The 23,219-nt window shown below is 40.8% G+C and overlaps 1 protein-coding gene across 1 annotated transcript in view; it reads right to left on the bottom strand.

The window, feature by feature from the left end:
• Nucleotides 1–512: 512 nt before the first annotated feature.
• The window catches only part of rngtt (RNA guanylyltransferase and 5'-phosphatase), a 122,370-nt gene continuing 99,663 nt past the window's right edge, over nt 513–23,219 (bottom strand). Inside the window, exons 13-16 of the mRNA XM_083535083.1 lie at nt 15,929–16,029; nt 8,212–8,278; nt 2,697–2,820; nt 513–969 (exon numbers count right to left, since the gene is read on the bottom strand). Of these exons, the coding sequence (XP_083391209.1) occupies nt 818–969; nt 2,697–2,820; nt 8,212–8,278; nt 15,929–16,029 (444 nt within the window). The 3' untranslated portion in view covers nt 513–817. The remainder of the gene's footprint in view (nt 970–2,696; nt 2,821–8,211; nt 8,279–15,928; nt 16,030–23,219) is intronic.

Here is a 23,219-nt window from a genome sequence, read left to right on the forward strand (position 1 = left end):
TTGACATTTCTGAAGAAACGCCAACAGGAAATTCTAAATCCGGAGCGAACCATCTGGTCCCTTTTCCTTTCGCTGAACTAATAGCCTCTATGTTTGGAAGGACCGGGGCAATGCCATGATGAGAATCACACTGGAAAGCGAAAAAGGTCATGCCAGCTATCTATAGAATTTATTAAACAAGTCTTAGGATAGAGGCACATCATATTCACAGTATGGTGCAGATCAGTCTAGAAAAAAAAAAGTCCATTGTGATCAACCTGACAAAGAAACCGGTTTTTGGTTCCCTGTTTAATTTAGAACAATTAATACAGCACGTTGCGGAACGTGATTGCTGGTGTCTGTGGGTGATAAATACACAAAATAAACTTCAATCGAGCATCCAGATGTCCGGATAGAAGCGCTGAACATCAGTACAGCAATTCAGTAAACCCAAAAAACAAAAAAAACAAAAAAAAGAAAAAAAAAGAAAAAAGGGGGTAAAATGCATTCAAATAAATACAGAAAGAGGTAAACAGATGTCAATGTAACATTTATTAAATTTTTTTTTTATCATAATTTTTTATTTTTTTTAACAAGACCTCAGCTCTGAACGCCCAGACTCCGTACGACAAGATTTTAAAGAAATGTAGCTGTCTGAGTGGGAAGGATAAAGCTGTGAAATGTCACTGTGCATCTCAGAAAAAGTCTCATAATCAGGGTGTAGAAAGAGCCATAGTTCCAAACACATAGATTAAAAAAAAAAAGAAAAAATAAAATGCTACACTAGAACAACTTCATGATGCAAAAAAACAAAAAAAATAAAAATAAAAACAAAAAGTTACTGTAAGCCATGATTGGGTCTTTTGGGAGGAGGAGGGGGCATGAGCTGAGCGTCCGGATCCGAGTGGTGCTTGCGGCTTTGGGCGCATCGGTCCAAGAACTCGAGCAGGTTTTCCTTTTTGACTGGAAACTGGATGCTGCTACACACAGCTGTAAGGAAGGAACCGGGAAGAGATTAGACGTTAGCGTACGTGTGAAGAGAAGCCGTTTCCTGGTCAAGTCCGGGCACATTTCCAGCAAACACTTCTTCATCTTCTTCTCCTTCGAGATCCTGATTTAGCACTACATCGCTGTTGATGTCTATAGCTATAACGACTCGACCACCGGCTGAGTGAAAATGAGAAACGAAAGACACCAGATGCTGCTGAAGAATTAAAAAAAAAATAAAAAATGGAAAAAAAACAGGGCAGTAATTTTGGAAGCCCAGATGGTTGGCATATCTTTAAGTTTCTAAGATGATTGAAGAAAAAAAAAACAAGCTTTTGACACGAGGAAACCTTTGACTTGTGACCCGTATTAATCACAGTATAAATACATTGATCAGAACAAGATTAATCTCACGTCTATCGTTTTTTTTTCTTTTTATTATGGATAAAAAACGATCCACATTCTGTTAATTATATATAATTGCAGATGTTTTTTTTTTTAAATCAATAAAACAAAAAAAAAAACAGCAACATTTTTCAGATCTTGAGAATTCGAAAAAAAAGATAAAAAGGAATGTTATTTAAAATTTTCTTCTAATACTCCAATTTCTTCTAATACGGAACCAAACTGCGGAAGTCCCATTTCTTCGTGGACGCACGAAAAAGAAATCTGAAGGGAAACTAAAAGCAAAAAAACCCCAAAAACTTTATTTTATTCTTTTATCTCTGACTGCAGACCTGCAGAAACATTACCTCACATCCCTTTGAGAACGGTTGTGGGCGGGGCTTATGCAGTCTATATAGGTAGTGGTGCTAGTTAATATGCGTAAGTTTATCTTTTTAGCAGAGCTTTTTTTTTTTTTTTTTTCGATTGTTAATTTTACATTTGATGTCAAATCTAATGCCATTTTTTCGTTCATTTCTGATTGTTTAAAATGTTCTTGATTCAGGGATATTTAAAAAAAAAAAAAACATTACTTGCATGAAAAAATTTTGAAATATTACATTTATATTCTTCAATTTCTACTCTAACAGACATACAAGATACTATATAGTATAATAATACAACATATACAACATGTGTGTGTGTGTGTGTGTATATATATATATATATATATATATATATATATATATATATATATATATATATATATATATATATATATATATATATATATATATACACATACACATACATACATACATACATACATACGTAAACCTTCGCATTTTGGACTTTCATTGATGGGAACAAACCCTGCCCTTGATCTCATTATTGCTGACGATCCTTCAGCTCCACCATATCCCACCAAACCCTCCCTCCCCCACTCAGTACCTCTCCTCCTATCAGTTTTCTCCATGACAGCGCTTGTACGATACTGTACTACTATTTTAAGGTACTGTAAGAGTAAAATTGGTTGATTTATCGGTGTATAAACCTCACTTTGTTGGACTTAAGAGCATACTCCTGGAACGAAACTCAGACTTGCGTTAGTATCTAAAGGAAACTTTGTTTTCTAAATGTCCAGGTGCTTTTCTGCTCATCACGGTTGTACAACATTAACAGCACTCTTCAGACATATCTGCTCTTACAATCACCCTTTCTATACTGCAATGACGATTTCGATTCCTCTGTATGTCTGCACATATGGTGGCATTGACAAATAAAAAAACCTTAAACCCGATTGGATATCTGCAAAGACACAAAGCCGGTGTGGTGCGGCCACTCACCCATCGCCGTGTCATAGGAATTGGGGAAGCTCTTGTCTATCCTCTGCCGCATGAAGACCCACGTGTTATTTTTGAATGTGCACTCGATGATCTTGTTATCGTACTGTTTCAGGTCCTTCGTCACCTGCAGAGGAAGAGCGAAGACGAGAGTTACGCACAGAGCAGCGCTGAAAAAAGCCAGCGAAATAATACAGGGTTTTGTGGCAGGGAATTTTTTTTTCTCCATTTTATTTTAACACCTTTACATCATTAGAAATGTTCTCACGAACACGGGCCAAATTCGAACTAAAAATCTGTATACTGAATGATGATCATTTTAGCAATTTGGTTCTTTGAATCTCGTTCATCGAAGCGAACAAATCTTTTTTTCGAATCGTTCGGTTGGTTCCTTCGTTTGAAATGGTACAAATGATACACTTTCAAAAAGAAGATCCTCCGAACACCAAATTTGACTATAGCTCTAATAATGAAAATATGACAATGCAGCTTAGGACAAATGATGATAAATGGAATAGGCTGTGTCTTTAGTTCTTTTGTCACACGACTCCTATAATTATTGTAACATAAAAAAAAAACCCTGATCTACTGCACTGCGTAGCGTCTATGGGAGTCACATGATAAAAGAACAAACGACTCGGACTGGAAGAGTCGAGAGGTAAACGACTCAATCCTGTTTTTCTCGTACATAACCTTCTTGGATTTTGTGATGCTTTGCTCATGTGTGTCCAGCAGAAAATGAACGAATAACAATTTGAGACGAATCGTTCTTCTGAGTCACATTAAATAACTCTTTCAAAATAAACGAATCGAATCGTTATCAATCACTGATAAATCACTGGATCCTTCTTCCAACAATGCTGAAATGATGGTCAACTCACAGAATACAAATCTCTATAAACCTGCAATCAGAGCTTCTGCTATAAAACAGTAGTCAACCAATCAGAATAAAGAATTTGACACTGTTTAAAAACCACATATACAGTACGATATATGGGCTGGAAAAGCCAGGTGTCCCAATACTTTTGCCATACAGTGCATGTAGTGCAATAAGGGTTAAAAATGTGATGTTAAATGTTAAGCGTGAGAAAAAGAGAGAGGGCGAGAGAGAAAGAAAGAGAAAGAGAGATAGAGAGAGGGGGATTCGCTCTTTGAAACAGGGGGACACTAGAAGAGAAGGCGGCTCTGAAAGGAAACACTGCTGTGCCGAGCTCAACAGCATGCTGTCTAAGTAAAAGCCTGTGCACTCCGACCGTGCGGGGCATATGTGTGGTCATTAATGGGGTTGAGTGGACGCTTTAGTACAGAGAAAAGAACATGCACCCTGATGGCACGTGTACTAATGAGAATGTGATCACATGCACAGATACACACACTTAAGTCCAAGAGCTCCAAATATAGCAAACGTATAGCAAGATCTACGATTGAGCGCCGGATTAGCGCTCTGCGTTCCGACTGCGACACAACAGCTCCTTTCTGGTACGAGTCCAGGCCATGCTTTTGTGTCCAGGTGTAGCCGTGAGATCCTGGAAGCCATTTTGGAAACACTTGGTGCCTGATCCAAGCAAATCCGCTTCATTATTGCTGCAGTCTGGAGCGTGGATATTTGGGTATCTCCGGCCAATTTGCTCGTATCATTCCTTTTTTTCTCCGATCGCGCTTCCAAAACTGAGCGTCACATCGGACAACGTGGAGGAACACGGACCCAATTCGCCAAATTTTCTCTCTACAAAACAACGGTTTGTGCTCTTGTCCTCTTTTTCTCACGCAGCCTTCACGTTGTTGGAAACAGATGGCGCTAAAACTCCGCATACTTCACTGTAATCTCCTTAATGATGAGATAAGAATCCATTCATACACCATAAAACCCATGCCACCATAACGGGCAGACCTTTGGGGCTCTACATGGACTTTGATTTTACATCATAAGTGTAGGAAACTAATATTAATGACCTCGAAATATCTCTCTACTGTGCCATGTTTTTTGACGGACAGCTCCATGAAGATATACTTTGCATGGGTTGGAGTGGAAGATCTCCTGCTCTGGAGCTGTTGAAAACATTTGGGATGAACTGGAACAACACTTCAAGCCTCTTCACTTCCTCACCTACATCAGTACCTGACTTCACTAACCTCCCCCTTTACCCTTGTGGCTAAAATCTCCACAAAATTAAGTGGAACATCTTCCAAGAAGAGTGGAGTTTATTACAAGAGCAAACAAGGACTACATTTGAAATGAGATGTTGAAAAAAAGCACATACGGATCTGACATTCACATGTTGGAAAACATTTGTGTTGGATATTGTGTAGATCTGAACGTTTGGAATTCTCGCTGGAGTTCTCAGACAGTGAATTGAAGCTCGAACAAGCAACAGATCTCAAAAACGACTCTTCATCCTTGGTTTATAAACACTTGTGGCATACTGTATAGTCGAATGTCATGTATACCATGATGGGTTTTTCCAGGCTACTGGTGCACCCTGAGCGTGATCGTCTCCCACACCACTCGATGGTGAGGTGGCTGCTTTCCAGTAACGGCTAAAGGAACCAGCACGTCTAACGCGGCAGTGGGAGTAGTGCACGAAGCGAGCTTGGTATTCTGCAGGCGATGCATATACATTTCACATGCGCTGCTCGTGGATGTAAAAGTTCAGCTGATAAAATATGACTCGGAGAGGCGGACCTGACTCAGAACACCTCCATGCTGGCTCTTACGAGGAACACGGATATTTCCATAACCCCTTATAGTCTATTTCTCTTTCTTTTTCTTCGGCTAAGCCTGGATATGCATGCCCCATCCAGTGTATTCTGTAGTGCAGTGGTCCCCAACCCCCGGGCACGTCACTTTAATAAATAAATCGGTAAGAGATAGAAAGAGGTGGAGAAGAAAATATGGGGTGGCATTGAAACACCCGAAAGGCATCACGGTTTCCTGCATGAGTGTGACGATTTTTTTTTGTAATATGTTCATAAACAAGAGAGGCCGCATTTAATTTAGTTTTCACATAAACCTTGTCCTCTCATCGAAGCTGACCTTTGTTTCACTGGATGTACACAGGACAAAGGCTGGGCGATTGCCGTGGCGACAGAACCAGCAATCAAAGAAAAACCTTGACCCACACAAAAGCTAACAGTCGTGCGGTTTATAGCGCCGTGATGCTCGTAGATGGTTCACGACAAAGCGATTTTGACGAGCGCAAGAGTATGTTGCGTCTCGTTTTTTCCCCCTCCTATTCGTCCACTTCACAAACAAAGGAAATCCAGAACCATATCCCAGGCTGTGGAACTCGGCTCCTTTTTACCATGAAAGAAATATAAAAATAAATCACTTTATTGATGTATTTATGGAGATTTATGAAAACCGACATGCCTGTGAAATATATTCAGCAGGCAAATGATTATAAGTGGGAAAAACTTACTGGCTAATTGGCTAATACTGATCATACTACCTAATTGGAACTTGCGCTTTCTTTGCTAACGGTTTGAATAAACAAAAGGTTCATCCATTCCGCATTTAGTGCCCATTTGTTTAACCTCCACTCTTCTGGGAAGATGTTCCACTAGATTTTAATGGGGATTTGTGCCCATTCAGCTACAAGGGTATCATTCCAGTTTATCCCAAAGGTCTTCAAAAGGGTATGGGCAAAAGTTCTTCCACTCCAAGACGTGTAATGACATATCATCATGGAGTCCTGGAACAAGTTTGGGTCTCAACTAAAACGGTGTTAGTCAAGTCAGGTAGTGATGTAGGTGAGGTGAGGAGGTCTGGGGTGTCTCGGCTTGGCTAGTTAGCCGGATGACGAGAGTAATTAGCAAAAAGCTATGAGCAGGATGTACAGATAGACAGAAAGAGCTGAAAGAGAGCTGGACAGACTGAAGACTTGCAGAGCTACATCTAATTGGCGTTACCACTGTAGGGAAATGTTACGTTAATAAACCATATATAGTGTTCTATTTAATATAGTTTATATTGTCGCGTCTGTTTTGTCTCCTATAGTCTGTTTTGTCTTGTATAGTCTAAGCTATACTTGACTTTTAAGAGTCACAGCTGGAACTAATTTCTGATTCTGAAGTGTTCAGGGTGTATTCGTCCTACCATAATAGACCTTCCAGTGTTATGATGCATAAAAAAAAAACTGATTTTTTGAAATCAATCTATATGGAGGCAGCGAGTTACAAACCCTATTGATTTGAATACTGCAGATGGAGCGTCTATTTATGGTCTCCTTTAATTGACTGATAAATTGTTTAGCCGTTTCATGCATGATTAAAATTAGATTAATACTTAACCCAGGCCCAGCTTTCAAAAAAACGCCTCGGATGAGCGGCCGATCCGAGGCCGAGGAGATCGCGGACCGGTTCGCACGTGACGCAGGCAAAAGGATTACGAAGAACTTTCTCAAGCTGCTCTGTTTCAGGAAGATTTCGTTCTTGTACGTCACCACCGCGTGGCTGCCGTGACACGGGTAAGTTTTTAGGTGACGGACTCCCAGAGGAACGCCTACTTGTCTGATATCTGATCACTTCTATTGTGGAAAAGCTCTGCGTTGAGGCTGAGAGCCAGAAGGACACTTTAACTCTCGTTCATCACAATGAGATCTACGCAAATACGTATAAAAAGAAAAATACGTACCATAGTCCACTGTTTTTTTTTATATCAACAATTTAGGAATGAAGAACGCTTCACGTTTGTTTATTTGGATTTTTTTCTGGGTTTTTTTTTCATTCATGGAAGGAGTCTCCATTGTCATTCTGAGGGAAAGCTGGAGCTTTCTTATGAGATTCTTCAGTGCTTTGTGGTTTCTTCTTATAAAGTAAAAGTGAGAACGTTAAAGATGTACAGCTGGCATTACATAAGGGAAATGATTACCAAAGATGTGCCATTTTATGCTGCTCTATAAAGATATGCTTCACATGAGTTGGAGTGGAAGATCTCCAGGCCTCCTCAGTATATATACATACAGGTTCGTACAGTGTATAATGTACAGTATTTAAAAAAAACTCTGCAAGCTGCATATTGGTCACGAGTCAACCATAAAAATCCACGATGATGAAACAGTGAATAATCTACACTTTTGGGTGATAGTACCCGATGAATGGTGAGTTACCAAAACTCTTTTAAAGGTTAAACCATGAAAGCATCAGATATGTTTTAACCTCATCTGAGCTTTGAGCCCTAGGAGGCATTGCAAACCCTGTCAATTCTCCCACCACACACAAGTTTAAAATCAAAGCCCATTTTCCCCAAAGCCTCACTTCCCCTGACACCCCCTAACGCCCCCACCAGCCCCCCTGTAGCTAACCGAACAAAGCTGCTGAATGTACGAATAATACTGAGAGCCTTTGATCCTAATGGACAAGATACACATCACATCACAGCGTTAACTTTTGGCTGGACAACGATTCTGTGAATCATACAGGGAAAAAACCCCCAGATGTAACAATCCCTTTTGTAACAGGTTCCAAAAATTCCCCAAATCCCCAGGCGCTAATGTAAAACATGTTGCGCAGGTCTCACCTTCATCTGAGCGAAGGGCATTTCGTAGCTGCCGACGTAGAGCAGACCCACCGTCTGAGGGATCAACCTGTAAAGACAGAGTGGGGGAGAGAGAGAGAAAGAGAGAGAGTGTTACACACACACACACACACACACACACACACACACACACACACACACACACACACACACACCACCAAAAACACATCAGCCTTATACTGCAAAAACCTTAACGCACTTTGAAGATTGATTTTTAAGTTGTGGGATATTAAGTAACGACACAGAGACACAAAATCACCGTTACCACCCGGAAAAACTGACCCGAACTGTGTTTTATTCCCATTACACCACCATGTAATGTCCACAAAGGACCTCTATTGTCAAAAGACAGCTTTATATGTAACTGCGACACTGAAGAATAAAGTGGATTATTTCAAGATCTGGCGACATTGTAGATTTTTTCTTTTATTCTTGTAAAATGGAGATCTAAAACTGGAGGAAAAACCAAATGCTGCTGGTTTTTCATCGTCTAAAGCAAATAGAACACAAAATAAATGTAAATAATAATAATAATAATAATCCATGCCGGTAAATATTTAAAGTAACGGACCTATATGAAGTTAATATTCATATTATAATCAAATTTTGCTATGACAAAGAACCCGTTGGAATAATCCAAAGGATTATTTCTAGATTTGGCAACGGTGCACATTTTTTCCCATTCATTCTTGTAAGAAGGAACTGTAGGAGAAAAAAAGATTCATCGGTCCAAAATTTAATAATCCGAACTGATTTGAGTAATAAATGAGGTTTTTGGTTCAATCAGTAGCGATTGCTGTGTTTTATTCTTCATCCTCTGACACAAATGCGAGTGATTTCAAAAACAAGCATGGCTGCGGCTGTAAAGGAGAAGGGGACTAGAGGTTACACGTGGAACCTTTTCCAGTCAGGACAATATCTCCCAAATGAAAGGAACACAACGGAAAAAAACAAAACAAAAAAAAAAACAGTTATGTAGCCTGGGTTTCGCTTCAAGCCACACACCCAACCCCTTCCAGTCCATTACACTCAGATTGTCAGGACGTGCTTCCGGAGTGCGTCTGGAGGTTTGGTTAATCTCAGCGAGACCCCGCAGAGGCAATGAGAGGCTTCGGGGGATCATCTGACATCCTAAATACAGAGCAAGCTCACAGCTGGAGGCAGCATGAACAATTCGGCGCTTGGAGAATTACTGGCTTAGGGTTAAGATTAGGATTTCAATCAGAGAGTCTTTGGTCATGCACCCCCCCCAACAAAAAAATTATAAAAGAGCACCGACAAAAGGTTCAAACCCACGGCTGAGTCAGCCATGTTAGAAAACATGTTGCTTTGGGTTAGCTCTGGTGCTTAGCCTTGATTTAAACGTACTGAAATGCCGAAGGAAACTTTTTTCGAACAGGGGCCACCTTCTTGGTCTAGTTTTCCTTTTTCTGAAAATAAAAGGTAATCCAATCACATCAAGCGGAGACAAAAAAAAAAACCCAACTGGATAACATTTCCAGATCTTTAGGAAACGTTGTGCGCCTAAAGCTGATAACATTTGCCGTTTCAACAGGAGCATGTATTGACATAACACTCCAAATATAACCCATCAATGAGACAGTGGCCCTGAGGAAGGTTGATTCTGGTCTTTTTTCCCCACTCTTTAGTCAGATCCGATACTGCAACCCTGTATTAGATGCTGCCAATTCTTTCATCAGATTTTCAGAAAACAACGCTTCAAATGGTTTGGTTTTGATGTCCGTTTTCCTTATATGGTCATTATACTTTTTAGCATCGACTATCGACAAACCACAGATAAACGTCAATCCCGCCAATCCGAATATTCTGATCGCTAGCCTTCGGGAGCCGTCCTTAAAATCGAACCCCCTCCGGTTAACCCCTGAGGACGCGCGTCTTATCTGCATTAGGCCTGCATCGAACATCAGCGCTTTCGCCTGCGGACCCTCTTTTAGCGTTCCGGACAAATAAATATGCAATGATCGATATTTCCCTCATCTATTATGGATCGCATTACACAAGCTAATCAATACCAAGGCTTCAGATCTACAACCTAGCCTGACCCACAGCTAAGTGAAGTACCTGGGTCTCGAAAAACCCCCGCAAATAACCCCCACAAACGACTAAAACGGCTAAAAAATAACACCAACAACCTGTAAATGTCGAACATCATATCGTTCTTTCAGATGTCTGACTGTGCTGCAAGTCTTTTCATTTGATCTGTACTTTTCAAGGTGTTCAAGCTATATATGGCAATCCGTGGAATTTTTTCAGGACTGAATGTATGTAAAACAAGACATCGTCGGTGCAGCCTTTTATATAAGTGTGCTTATATAAGTTGCTTTGAGCTCCGCAACTCTATACGTAGCCCTTCCTGAACCAGCAAAAGCTCTGTTCATGATCGACATGGACCATCTTAAATGCAATTCAATCCACTTTTATTTGTAGAGCTTAACAGTTTAACAATGGATATTGTCTCAAAGCAGCTTTACACGGTTATAAAAGAATAAATATGTTTGTTCCTAATGAGTGAGCCAGTGGCGACTCCCTGAGATGGCATGAGGCAAAAAACTTGAGAAGAACCAGACTCAAAAAGGAACCACGTTCCTATCTGGGTGGGACCGAATGCCTATTAATTTCAGTACAGTTTCATCCTTAAAAGACCCCTGTGTTGCTCCGTAATCTCATGGAACCCCTAGGCCGTTGATGCGAAACATCCCACAGAGTGGCCTCTGATCAGGATACCGGGACGAACCAAACAGACCAGAGTAGAAAGAAAAGACAGGAACACTGGCCACTGATACCTCAGGTGCATGATCTTCAAGATGACTTGACAGTTCGGACACAAATCATTTTCTATGGGACACTATGAGAGACAAAAGTGTCTTAGATTTGTCTGGGTTATGAGCAAATACCCTACAGGATTAGATATTGATTCTTCACCCATATTCACATTGAAAGCATGTTCACATACGGCTGTTCCTTCTTGTTGCCGGAGTCTATTTGCTGAAGAAGGTGGTTACGTTCCTGATTGGCAAAGACACATTCAAAGCACAATCCTGTTAATTAAAAAAGATGAGATCTTGAAGAAAAAAAAAAAAGAAGCATACACTCGGCTAAATGAAATGAGGTAGACCCTGAGAAGAATAATGACTGGTGCAAATTAAACATCTGGATACTTGCTTTAGCTGGAATTTAATTTACGCAAACATTGAAAACTTGATCAAAAATGGACTTTGATTTCGTTGGCCAACCACTGCTCCGTACGGTTATTAGCGATTTTCCCGAAGGAAGCGGATATAAAGCCTTTTGCCTTAATTAAACGAAGCTGAAGAACAATCGCCTCTTATTGGGGACTCTCGATTTTAATAACGGTCAAACAGCCTTTTGATCCTTCGGCTCCTGACCTTCTGTTTGAACCGCAGAGTCTCGCTTCTCTCTTGGACAACAAGTTGCCTTAGTATTCCAGTGGCGGTTTCTCTATCCGTCTTCATCTCTGGCAGGGTTTGCCAGGGTTTTGTGCCAGGGATGACGTGTTTAACACTCTCCTGCCTGGTCGTACGGAATCCGACGTGCGATACAGGACTCAATTCTTCACACTTTTTTTGCTGCTAAACGTAGGCATCTTCCCAGGCGGAAAATAAAACGCAGTACAGACTGGAGGTCTTTGCGCACTCACACATGTATATTGCGATATATTCATGATGGTATTCGTGAACAGAAAGAAGCTTGTGGAGCAAAGATGCTTGGTGGTTGTAGCTACACAAGTACATTTGGATTCTGGTCAAACATAATGGATACTTTTAAGTTTTTAAGATCTTTTTCTTATTTGGAAGCCAATTGTATTAAAAGCAGATAAAGGTTTAGGGCTCTGCTCAAGTGCCCAAGAGTTGCAGCTTTGTGGTAGTTGAGGGAGTAAAAAAAAAATTCTGAGCCTTAGGCACCATTAAAGGTGGGCAATATGACCTAAAGTTCATATCGTGATATTTTCCACTGTCCATATGAGAAAAATCACGTTTTAGGAGACCTTAGTAAATTACTGCCAAAATATGTACTTTAAGCGTATATAACTGAAAAAATGCAGCATTAATTATTGAGGAATATATATAGAGAATAATTTTTGGTGACAAAAGCTTCCAGCACATAAAAAAAAATAAAAAATAATATATATATATTAAAAAAAGGCTAGGTAAAATATAAAAAATAAAATAAAATCATTAAAAAATAAATACGGTTTTTAAGTAAGCATGGTATTGCACATATTTTTATTGAACAATGGGGGGAATATATAAGTGTTCATGAGGTAAGATTGCCTGAGGCCGGCATGTTTGGCTAAAATATTTACAGCTGGGGATCTTATATCTCGTCTCCAGAGCTTAAATCAGCTTGTCTTTCTATTTTTTATATTTTTTGCTCGTCTTGTCATAAGAAGTACCGGCAGCGAATGAAGACTTTACTGATTGCTCACGTTCCTGGTGTTTCCACCTTTGTTTGTTGGTCAATGCTAAATATTTTAAACCCGAATCAGTTTCCCCAAATGACAGCTTCTTTTTTAAACCAATTCCTCCTGGTGCTCTTCAAAATGACTTTCACAAATTCGCAAACTATGGTTGCTAGACTCCAAATTAAACAAAACAATAGAAATGTCAAATTAGAATTCATGAATATATAAGGTGTCCACGGTACAGCAAAATCCATATCATGGACAAGCTCACGTCTAGCATGTAAATAATGGGGTCCTTTCTCATGGTGGTCCATTTCAAGATGTAATCCATTGCAAAAGAAGTGAACTTTACTTCTTCGAATACCAAATTGTGAAATCGGACAAAGAAAAAAAAAATAAACGCTCGTCTCCTCACCTCCATCTTCTCTTAATTTTTTTTTCGTCCCTCTCCATTTTTACAAGTGAGACTCTGAGCCTTGGCTGTACCTTCTAAATCCCATACATAAAAGCTTGCTTGCCTGCGCCCCGAAAAACTATACAAATCATTCCAGGACGCTGGAACAAATAGAACCCAAAATTGGTTTCTCTATGCGTTCGCTTTGTTCCTACGGTGAAAGGAGCTCGGGGCGAATACGCCGCTTGGAGATACAGCAATTTATCCCAAGCTACTGAGCTTTATGTATTCAGGGCCGTGCAGCAGAGGGACTGCGGCTATTCATAGTCCAGGGCTGGGAAACGAGCGATAAAGGCAAAACGCGGTTGGATATCCTTTTTACTCTTTGAGTCATGAAGTGTTTTATAGCATAAAGTACAGTATAACTAGACCAGACCAGCCATGATATAAAATGCATAGCTAACGATACGATACATTAAAGATAAATATGAAGCAGCTACTGATGCGATACGATTCACCCCTATTACGATCCGATTTCCATTCGATTAAACACAGTGCGATTCAATGTAATAAGGTGCAATAGAAATAGATCTAATGCTCTGCAAGTCAATTGTGCAGAGAGTTCACTTTTATTTCGTTGGTTCAGACAGACAGCAAATCATCAATTTACTTAAGTGTCTTGTGACTTCTAATGGACCCCATTCACAACATGTGTAGGAAGTTAAAGCTCTACCTCTGCCATGTTAATCTGTATTCTATGCGACTCTCAGTTTTTTAAACATCCCATTTCACATTTAGTCTCCATCACCCGAATGAGGACACGTTCCCACTTTCTTCATCATACCACCAGGGGGTTTTCTTCACCACAGTCGTAGAGTCTGCCTATACAAACCAACCCCGAGTTTCTTTTCTCCGGGTCTTTTGTCTTTCTTGTTGCTTTTTTTTCCTGTGAGCCCCTTGAAAATAATGAGAGGAAGGTGTAGGATAGGAGTGCTTAGGAAAGAAAAAAAAAAAAGGATGAGAGAGAGTGGGAGGAAGAGAGGGATGGTGTGGGCGGGAGCGACAAGTGCTTTACACATCTCTCTGTTGCCTGGCAGGGGCAGACATGGAGCCGTAACCTCGGTGCCTAGCAGCCCTCTTCATCACAAGAGCTTTGTGGAAATCGACCCGCCGGCTCAGCTCTCGGGTCCTGCTTAACATCTAACAGAACTTTCTTCTGCAGTGATGAGTCGCAGACTCACAGCGGGTTTTTCCTCAAAAAAGTGAAGTAACATTTCCATAAAACCTGGCTTTGTTGAAATGGATGTCTATTTGAGCTGGAGTCTAATGTAATATTATTAATATTATATTACATGGGCAAAAGTTCATGGACACCTCACCATAAGATTGGTATTTCTGAACATCCCATTCCACATTTAGTCCCCATTTACTCTTATAATTTCCTCCATTCCTCTGGGAAGATGTTCCACTAGATTTCGGGGTGTGCTTGTAGAGATTTGTGCTCATTCCGCTCATAACAATTCATCACAAAGATTTTTAAAGGGGTTGGAGCTCCATAGCAGGAGATCCTCCCCCCTAAAATAAGCAAACCATATATTCATGAAGCTGAAACAGGTTTGGCTTTCCTAGTTGAAGTGAAGCAAAAATGTAATGTCCAAATTGAATGTTTATTGTGCGTGTCCAATTTTGTGGCAAAGGTTTGTGTTAGGGTTTTTGCAGGTTTCACAAAGTCCAATGTAAGACTTTTTAAGCCCTTTTGAAGACCATTAAAAATCGAATTTAAAACCTACATTTAGACATAAACACACAAATAGGTTGTTGGTGACTGGCCTTAACAACAAACTAAATAAATATTTTTTTAAGCCATGTATTGCTAAACCTGCACTTCCTCTCACCTGAAAAAATATCCGTTTTTACATATGTGGTACAATCCGTAAGAGATTCGTGCTAATAACAGAAAGCTGATTGGCTGTTGCATGTTGGTCTCATTTGCAGTCGTAAAACTGCTAATTATATCATGGCTAGCGAGAGCAAGAACTACAACAAACAACCACTAAAACGAACAAACAAAAACCTACTAAAGTATTTAATTATTTATTATTATTAATTAAACCTAAAGCATTTCAATGAGCAGTACAGGTAGCATTACATGGACATAAAAAAAAAAAAAAAAAAAAAAAAAAAACGAAGACCTGTTCAAAATGATTTAAGACCTAAAACAGGGAATTTAAGACTTTTTGATAACAAGAATTGAGATTTTGGATTTTTTTTTTATTTACATTTTTTTTTTTAGACTTTTCAAGACCCAGCAGAAACCCTGGTTAGAACCACAAGTGGCTGAAAAAGCCAGGTGTCCCAACGCTTTTGACCTAGTAGTGGATTTAACGGTCCTGATTGAGGTTTCTGAATTGGAAATTCACGGGAAAACTGCATGGTGGAGGACCATGAGAAGGACCATGTCTGCTCGAGTAGGAGGTATTGATCGGTTTTACTTTGCATTGCACAGAACCTGGAATTCCTCCCACCTTGAAGTTATATAGGTGCACACCATATTATATATATATATTTCACTGCAGAAATTTTTCAGTATTTTCTGTTCCTGTCTTTAGTTTCTATGAGAGATTAAACACGGATCGACGAACACCTTCGGGTGCCAGATGAAGGCAAAATTGCAAAGCTCTATATTACTCAAATCATGGTCTTCATGAAGACCTGCTAAAAGTTTATTAGAAAAAGGGGAAAAGAAATCGATGTGCAGGGCGTAATAAAACTTATACAGAGTGAAAGAATGATGAAGGGAATTGATGGGTTTCTCTTTGTGGATTGTTCTGTAGATGGTAGGTGTAAGACGTGTGACTCACCCTTCTCCTCCAACTTTGGAGATCTTCAGTCGGAAGTCCACGGAGTTGTGACTGGGAGGTTTCCACTTCAGGATTTCGTCGCAGCGGCCCGGCTTATACTTCTGCTCAAACAGAACGAGAAACACTTTTAATGAATTACTATGAACGGAATGAATAGAAAAAATAACTAAAACTAATATTTTATGATGCACAAAAAGCAATCCATTATCACCTTACATCACAAACAAGATCAATGAAACATTTCACAATATTTTGCTGGTTGAAGGTTGATTCCATGTTATTACAGCGATGGATAGAAGGGAGTGGGGGGGTATGAGGGGGCATGAGGGTGGTATTAGGCATTGGGTTCATCCCCAGTCCAATTTAAAAGTTCAATCATGGCTGCAAACCATGTCATGGTGTACAGAATGTGTAGATGATCTGCCCTGGGTTTCATCTTCAAACCCTCTGAAATTGAGAGGAGAATGGAGTGCAAACATATAGCAAAAAAAAAAGAGAAGGGGGGTATTGGAAAAAGAGATGGTGTGGGAGAAAGTGAAGATTTTCCATTTGTTTAGAAGAGACTCTTCATCACACGGGCCCTGAGCGCAGCTAAACCCGCATCTGTTTGCCGCATTAACACCTACGAGGAACGTCTGCTCAAGTGCAGTCCCGGGTTCCCCAGACACGATCCCAGCTGTGTATGAACAGTCGCTCTTAATTCTCATTTCTAAAAGCTTCTTGCTGCACCGTCCGTTTTTTTTTTTTTTTTTTTTTAAATGTATGTGAGCCTAGTAGGGGCACCAACATTACATTGTTAAATCAGTGTGTGTTCTATCTTAGTTGGGGGGGGGGGGGGGGAGTGTATCTCTGGATTTAGTGCATCACGCATCAATCCTTTTTCATTCCTGTAGGCTACACCACGTTTTTCTGAGATCTGCGAGTCGCTTTTCATAAAACTCAGAAAAACATTGACATTTGGCCCAACATCCGCACCTGGAAGGATTTCTGTGCTGTAACGCAGAGCCCCTGCTCGGGGGCCTGATGTGTGTAACTTAGCAACTGCAGAGGAAGTGAATGCTCTTAAAGAGGCCATTCTGCCGATTCCTCGCCGTCTCGTGTGCAGGAGAGTGGGCGAGACTCGCGATTTCCAATAAAACCAGATCAGACGACTGGCAGATTTGCTCAAAGTGAGATTCGAACGCGAAAGGTTTGTTACGATTAAAGAATCGTTTTGGAGTCAGTTTCCGTTTTAATCAAGTGGGAAAACACGTTCTAACTCGTAGCTAATTAACGCCGACTTTATGTATGAATGTATTTAGTGGGCCAGAATATGTTTATTTTAATGATTACCTCCTAACAAAACATTTCCAGGTACCAAACCTTGTTTGTTTTTATCTGTTCGTTCACTTATTTATTCATTTCTGTTTTGTTCGTTCATTCGATCACTCGAGTTAAAAACAGCCCTGTGTATTTTCCATCATCTCAAATATCCATAGGAACTTCATCTGGAGAAATTTGGAAATGTCCCACGTTGGGAACTTCCCAGGAATTTATGAGAATTCATTCAAAATGTAGGGAAAATTATATAAACTGTATCATATACAAACAAACATTTTGTTTGGTCATAAGCCGACATGCATGCAAAATAATACAGAATTTTTTTACTTTGAATTATAAGTAGAACAAAATATAGATATTGCTTATATAATATAATATATATTTCACAGTATTCACAGTTTTGTTCTGTATTTTCGATCAAATAAATGCCGGGTTGATGAGCATAAGAGATATTCCGGTAGTTGTCCGAGCCTGGCGGATAACGGGAAATCCCGCTAATTCCCATGGAAACCTTTCAGTTTTGAAACACACAAAACCTAACACTACAGAAACTGCCAGTGAGAATCTTTTCTGCTCACTGTGGTTGTGTCAAGTAGTTATTTGAGTCATGGGAACAGTTCAGGGAATCAAATAACCGCTCAAAAAAGATCTTCTCTGACCTCTTTTCGACCAGGTGCCGACCTCTGGATGTTTCTGGACCTCTTGCAACATCTGGAATCATTTATAGAACCCGACCAGGCGTGTGTACAATGCAGAAAATGTATTTTACCCTGTATTTCAGCTCCGTAAAGTGAGAGCTCACATGTGCAGCAGTGTGTGTGGAACGCGGGGGTTTACACTACAGGTCTGCTGTGAATTCTAGACAGTGTGAAAACGTCGAGTAGTAGTGTACCACGGGCTGTTTCAATATTGTTTTTGGCGAGTTTGTGTGGGCTGAATGAAACGAGGCAGTGGGCCGTGTTTGGTCTGTTGGCTTCGAGACGTCTAGGTGCTGGCACGTCATGAAGTACCGAGCGCCTTCGTCTTTGTTTCCGTTCGGTGTTAAGGAAAGCACGGGAAGCTTACTGTGCGACCTTCAAGTAACTAAAGAAGTTTTGAATGAATAAAGGGCCGACTGAAATACCACCTGATGAGGCATTTACCTTTAAGTAAAACAAAAAAAATCACCCACTCCTAAAGAATTAAAAAAAAGGGGGGACTGTGTATTGGAAAGAATCTGGCGATACGATACGTTATTACGATACAGGGATTGCGATACGATATGCTGCGATATTGTAAGCAAGGTGATAATATTGGTAAATTTTTTATTTTAAGCATATGCAAAACCCTACAAAACGACCTGAAAATGACCTGAACCCCTTAAACCTGCCCATACCATGAAACCTGTATCACACCTCAGTGCATCAAGTGTTTTGCAATACATGAACAATATTAGTATCATTGTACAAAACATGGTCTTGGTCCAACTAGTGTTTTACATCTAAAAGCTGCAATCCTAGAGAGGCAAAGAATAAAGAGCAAGAAAGACTGCTATTTCTTCTATAAAAGGTGGAGAATGCAGTCAGGCAAGGAAAGACACTCACACTTTAAATTTTGTGTATATAGAACTGTTCTTAAAGTCACAAAAAACAAACCGCACAAGCAAAACATATTGACTTCGGCACAAGTCAGTCGACCCTGCTATTACTTCTGGCACAAGCAACTTAAAATCGTTTCTACAGCAGTGTCCCGAGGAAACAGGTGGATATTGAGGCTAACATTAGTGGCATGCCATCATGCCAGTACTTTCTGACACTGTTTAAGTTCTGCGATAAGAAGACTGCAATCTATTAAGCGGCCGGGCTATAAACTCAAAGCTGCCATTAATTGTGTATTCATTTAAATTTTTTTTTAAATATCCGGTATTGCGTTTTTGAGAATCGTCAAACAAAATATCACGATACTCGCATGTATCGATATTTTCGTACACCCCTACGCTCCGCTGCATGTAAACGCGATCGAGCTCAGGTATCCTTCAACATAACTAAGTACTAATCAATTTACCGCACTCCGATAACTTCCCGATCACGTGTCTAGGGTAAAGCGCCATTTCCTCAAGCTGTTTGCACCAGGCGTCCTCAGGGACACCCCATATCCTTGTGCAAGTCCCCCCAAAAACAGGAAGAGGGCCATCGACCCACACCCGTCCAAGGCCGTGCCACACAGACACAGGATCTCTAAATAAAGAGACAAGCTTTTGGTTGAAAATGCAGCTTGAACAGGTTGGTTGTTTTTGTGTTCACGCTTCAGTGCAATAAAGTGTGCAAAAGTACATTTCTGCAATCTGGACTTATAAAAAAAAGTCACTATTGCACACTAAAATTTTATAGCCGTTCTGTGCCTTCAGCAAGAGAAAAAAAAAAAAAGAAACCTCACCTTATTGTAATGAGGTGAAGATATTAGCGTGAAGGACGAGTCATTCGGTTAGAAGGATTTATTGAAAGAAGCTTCTTATTTTTTTGTTCGGATTAGCTCGGAGAGGGCGGCGTGAGAGTGGAGAGCGAGATAGGCAAGCAAAAAGGCTGATATGGAAGAAAAAAAAACGTGCGAGAGAGTATGAAAGCTTTCACACTGTCTCCTTCATGTTGCGTATCTGATGCAGTAGTGTGTGTCCGTGTGTGGGCAAGGGCTTGGGAGAAAAAAAAAAAGAATATGTGCAAAATGTCCCCACCTTGCACAATAGACACTGCGAAGAAGAACAGCGCGGCCCTAGGCTTCGAACAACTTGAAATTAGAATGAATACCATGGAATTTTTGGTTACAGAAGTGGGATACATTGGGCGGCAAGGTATAAGAAGCAGTTCTTGAAGATGATGTGGCCAAATAAATGGGCAAATGGGAGGGTCTGAGCAACCGAAGGCAGTTCTGAAGAACAAATTGTGATGGGTGATTGACTGGGTAAGAGTATTTACAAAACACCAGGTCTTGTTCATTGTTTCTTTCTGTTGACTCGCACTGTTCAGTCAAGGACTACACATCCAATCAGATAGAAATCCTTGCTCCGGTCTCATTACCCAGCTGTTCTGTGTATGCATAGACAGAGCGAGAGTGCAGTCCTTATGACTGACTCCCGTGACTTTGCCAATGTCGTCGAAGTGGTGGAATTAATGAACAGGGAATGAATCTGCCATGTAATCATCCTGCATAATACACCTCGCCGGTGATAGGAAAGTCGATTCTCAGTAGCGCTGCATGGTCATGTAATGGCTCTCGAACGCTGACAGGATAAAGATGAAACATCAGTCTGCAGTGATTTCCCCGTCATCAGTCATCTGCCATCAGCGGCTAGAGTTCCCATCTGTTTTGCACGAGAAAAAAAGCAGTGGCCTACTGTTCATCCCGTTTAAACCTCGTTGGAAATTCACAGCACATGGCCAACATTCTAAATAAGCTGGGCACTTGTTAGTGCCATCTGTCTCTGTCCCAATGGAAATGGCAACAATTCCATGGCCTGGTCATGCACCGGGCCACAAGACTCAGCTTTTCCCTAGTTTCCGATGCATGGTAATGCTTATTCCCAATCGCTCCAGGCAAGCTGGCACAGTGCCTCCTCTGATCATCATTAGATGTTGTCTGTAGTGACTGGGGGAATCTGCTGCTGCTGTGCACCTGTCTTAATGAATTCATCACCGACGAAGAAATGATGTGTGTTATTAGATCGTTCCGGGAGCAAATTACTCTTGCTTTGTTAATCCAGGTAAACAAGCCAGGCTTCGGAATGGATGCACTGCCTGTAGTTGCTGCATTCAGTCAACGATTAAAACAAATATTCCACTAATTAGTCAAAATGTCTAGCTGGAATTGAGGCACCGAGATTAATTCCAATGCATACGAGGAGTCTCAGAGTAACGATGATTCGACTTACGATTTTTCGTACGATCTATGATGAAGATAGCGAAACAACAATATTGTGAAAATACAGTGCATCTGGAAAGCGTTTGCAGCGCTTCAGTTTTTCCACATTTTATGTTGTAGCCTTATTCCAAAATCGATTCAATTCATAATTTTTCCTAGAAATTCTACAAAAGATACCCCGGAATGACAACGTGAAAGAAGTTTGTTTGCAATCTTTGCAAATTTATTACAAATAAAAAAACGAAAATCACATAGTACATGGGTATTCATATTAATCTTTGAGATGTTTCTACAACTTGATAAGCACAGTGGCCTCCATTATCGATAATTTGAAAAAAAAATTGGAACCACCAGGACTCTTCGGAGAGCGGGACGCCTGGCCAATCTGAGCGAACGGGGGAGAAGGGCCTTCGCCAGGGAGGTGACCAAGAACCCGATGGTCACTCTGAAAGACCTTCTGCATTTCTCGATGGAGAGAGGAGAACCTTCTAGAAAAACATCCATCTCTGCAGCCAAACAGGTCTGTATGGCAAAGACTATGTCACATGCCTTTTACTGAGGAGTGGCTTTCTTCTGGCCACTCAGCCTGCCTGAAGTTTGCCAAAAGGCACCTGAAGGACTCTCAGACTATGGGAAACACAGATTGAACTTTTTGGCCTGAATGGCAGGCGAGATGCCCTACTCTCACCAGCATTCGACAGAGTTCAGTTGGTGTTAAAGAGCATATTTAGAGAGCATATCACCCTGTATTTTTGGTGTTTTAAAGCCCAATTTTAGCTATTGACTCTCCTTTTGATCTGCGTCGCTGGACATTCCGCCCTCCACTAGCAAACTGGCGCTCGTCTTTGCGCCCGCTGCCATATACCTTAACCAAAAAAATTACACAAACATTTTAAGTTGTGCAAATGGAAGGCTATTAATGCAAGCCAACCAAATTGTTCAGCACTACCTGTGCAAATTATGAGCTTGAGTGATATACCTGAAGTTGAGGATTCTTCACATAAAAGGGCACGTCAACAACTCTGACCCCAGACGCATGCGGAAAGGCATCCAGACCATTACTGACTACAAAATCTCTACCAACCAGGTGCCTTCCTACCAGACAAACTCAATCACTTTCTTCCTTTCTATCCATCTGCTCCTATTTGAAAAATGTCCCTTATTCTTACAGCTTTATTAGAAAATTAAGTTACTATCTCCGCCCATTTTCCAGCCTTTCTGGGGTTAAACCCCCCCCCCCCCCCCCCCTCCTTCGCTTCCACTCCAGACCGAGAGATATGTAAAACCGTCTGCAAAATTAATATCTATCTATCTTAGTCTACATCAATTACTTCAGGGCACCCGGGCGACTACACATTTGGGGCGGACGTAATATCGCTCGTTCTCCTGATCGACGTTCTTCATAAAACCCGATGACAAAGCTCATTTTCTTCCGTCCTCGTCTCTGAGGCCCGATTTCGCATTGAAATGGCCGTGACTTGCCAAGTACCTGCAAAGTAAGGCACGAAAGTGACGAGTATAATGTATACGTGTCCTCGGGTTCGGTGCAAAAAGTGGAGTTTCGTACACACGGTGCAAAGACTACCATCTGGAATGTGCATGATTTTGCTCACGCGCCATCTGCAGTGATGACATTCTCTTTTGTAATTAACACACCGCCCCTTTCTCCATCTCGGTCCTTTCCTTTCTGCGCAATCAAAGGCATTCACAAAAAAAAGTAAAACGGACAGGGATGGCTTACGGGATTTGTGATACGCCGGCTTTTATTACTTGATCGTAGCTGTCGACCCTGACGCTGGGGAAAAAATTCATTAATAAATCACGCGTTTTTTCGACTTTCTGTGTGCAGCTTCTGTTAGATCTCTGACTGCCAGATTCCCCCTCTAACACTTCACCTTTAACAGACAGCTTTCTCTGATTGAGCCATACAGCCTCCCACTCCCAGATTTTACTGCCCGCTCCACAGTATATTTTCTACAGTATATCTCCTTGTGCTTGCGTTTAGCCTTTAACATATTCATACTAGCATCAAAGATATGCTGGAGTCTCCGTGAATGTATCTTGTATGCATCAACTG

This window comes from Silurus aristotelis (assembly GCF_946808225.1).
Source record: "Silurus aristotelis genome assembly, chromosome: 29".
NCBI lineage: Eukaryota > Metazoa > Chordata > Actinopteri > Siluriformes > Siluridae > Silurus > Silurus aristotelis.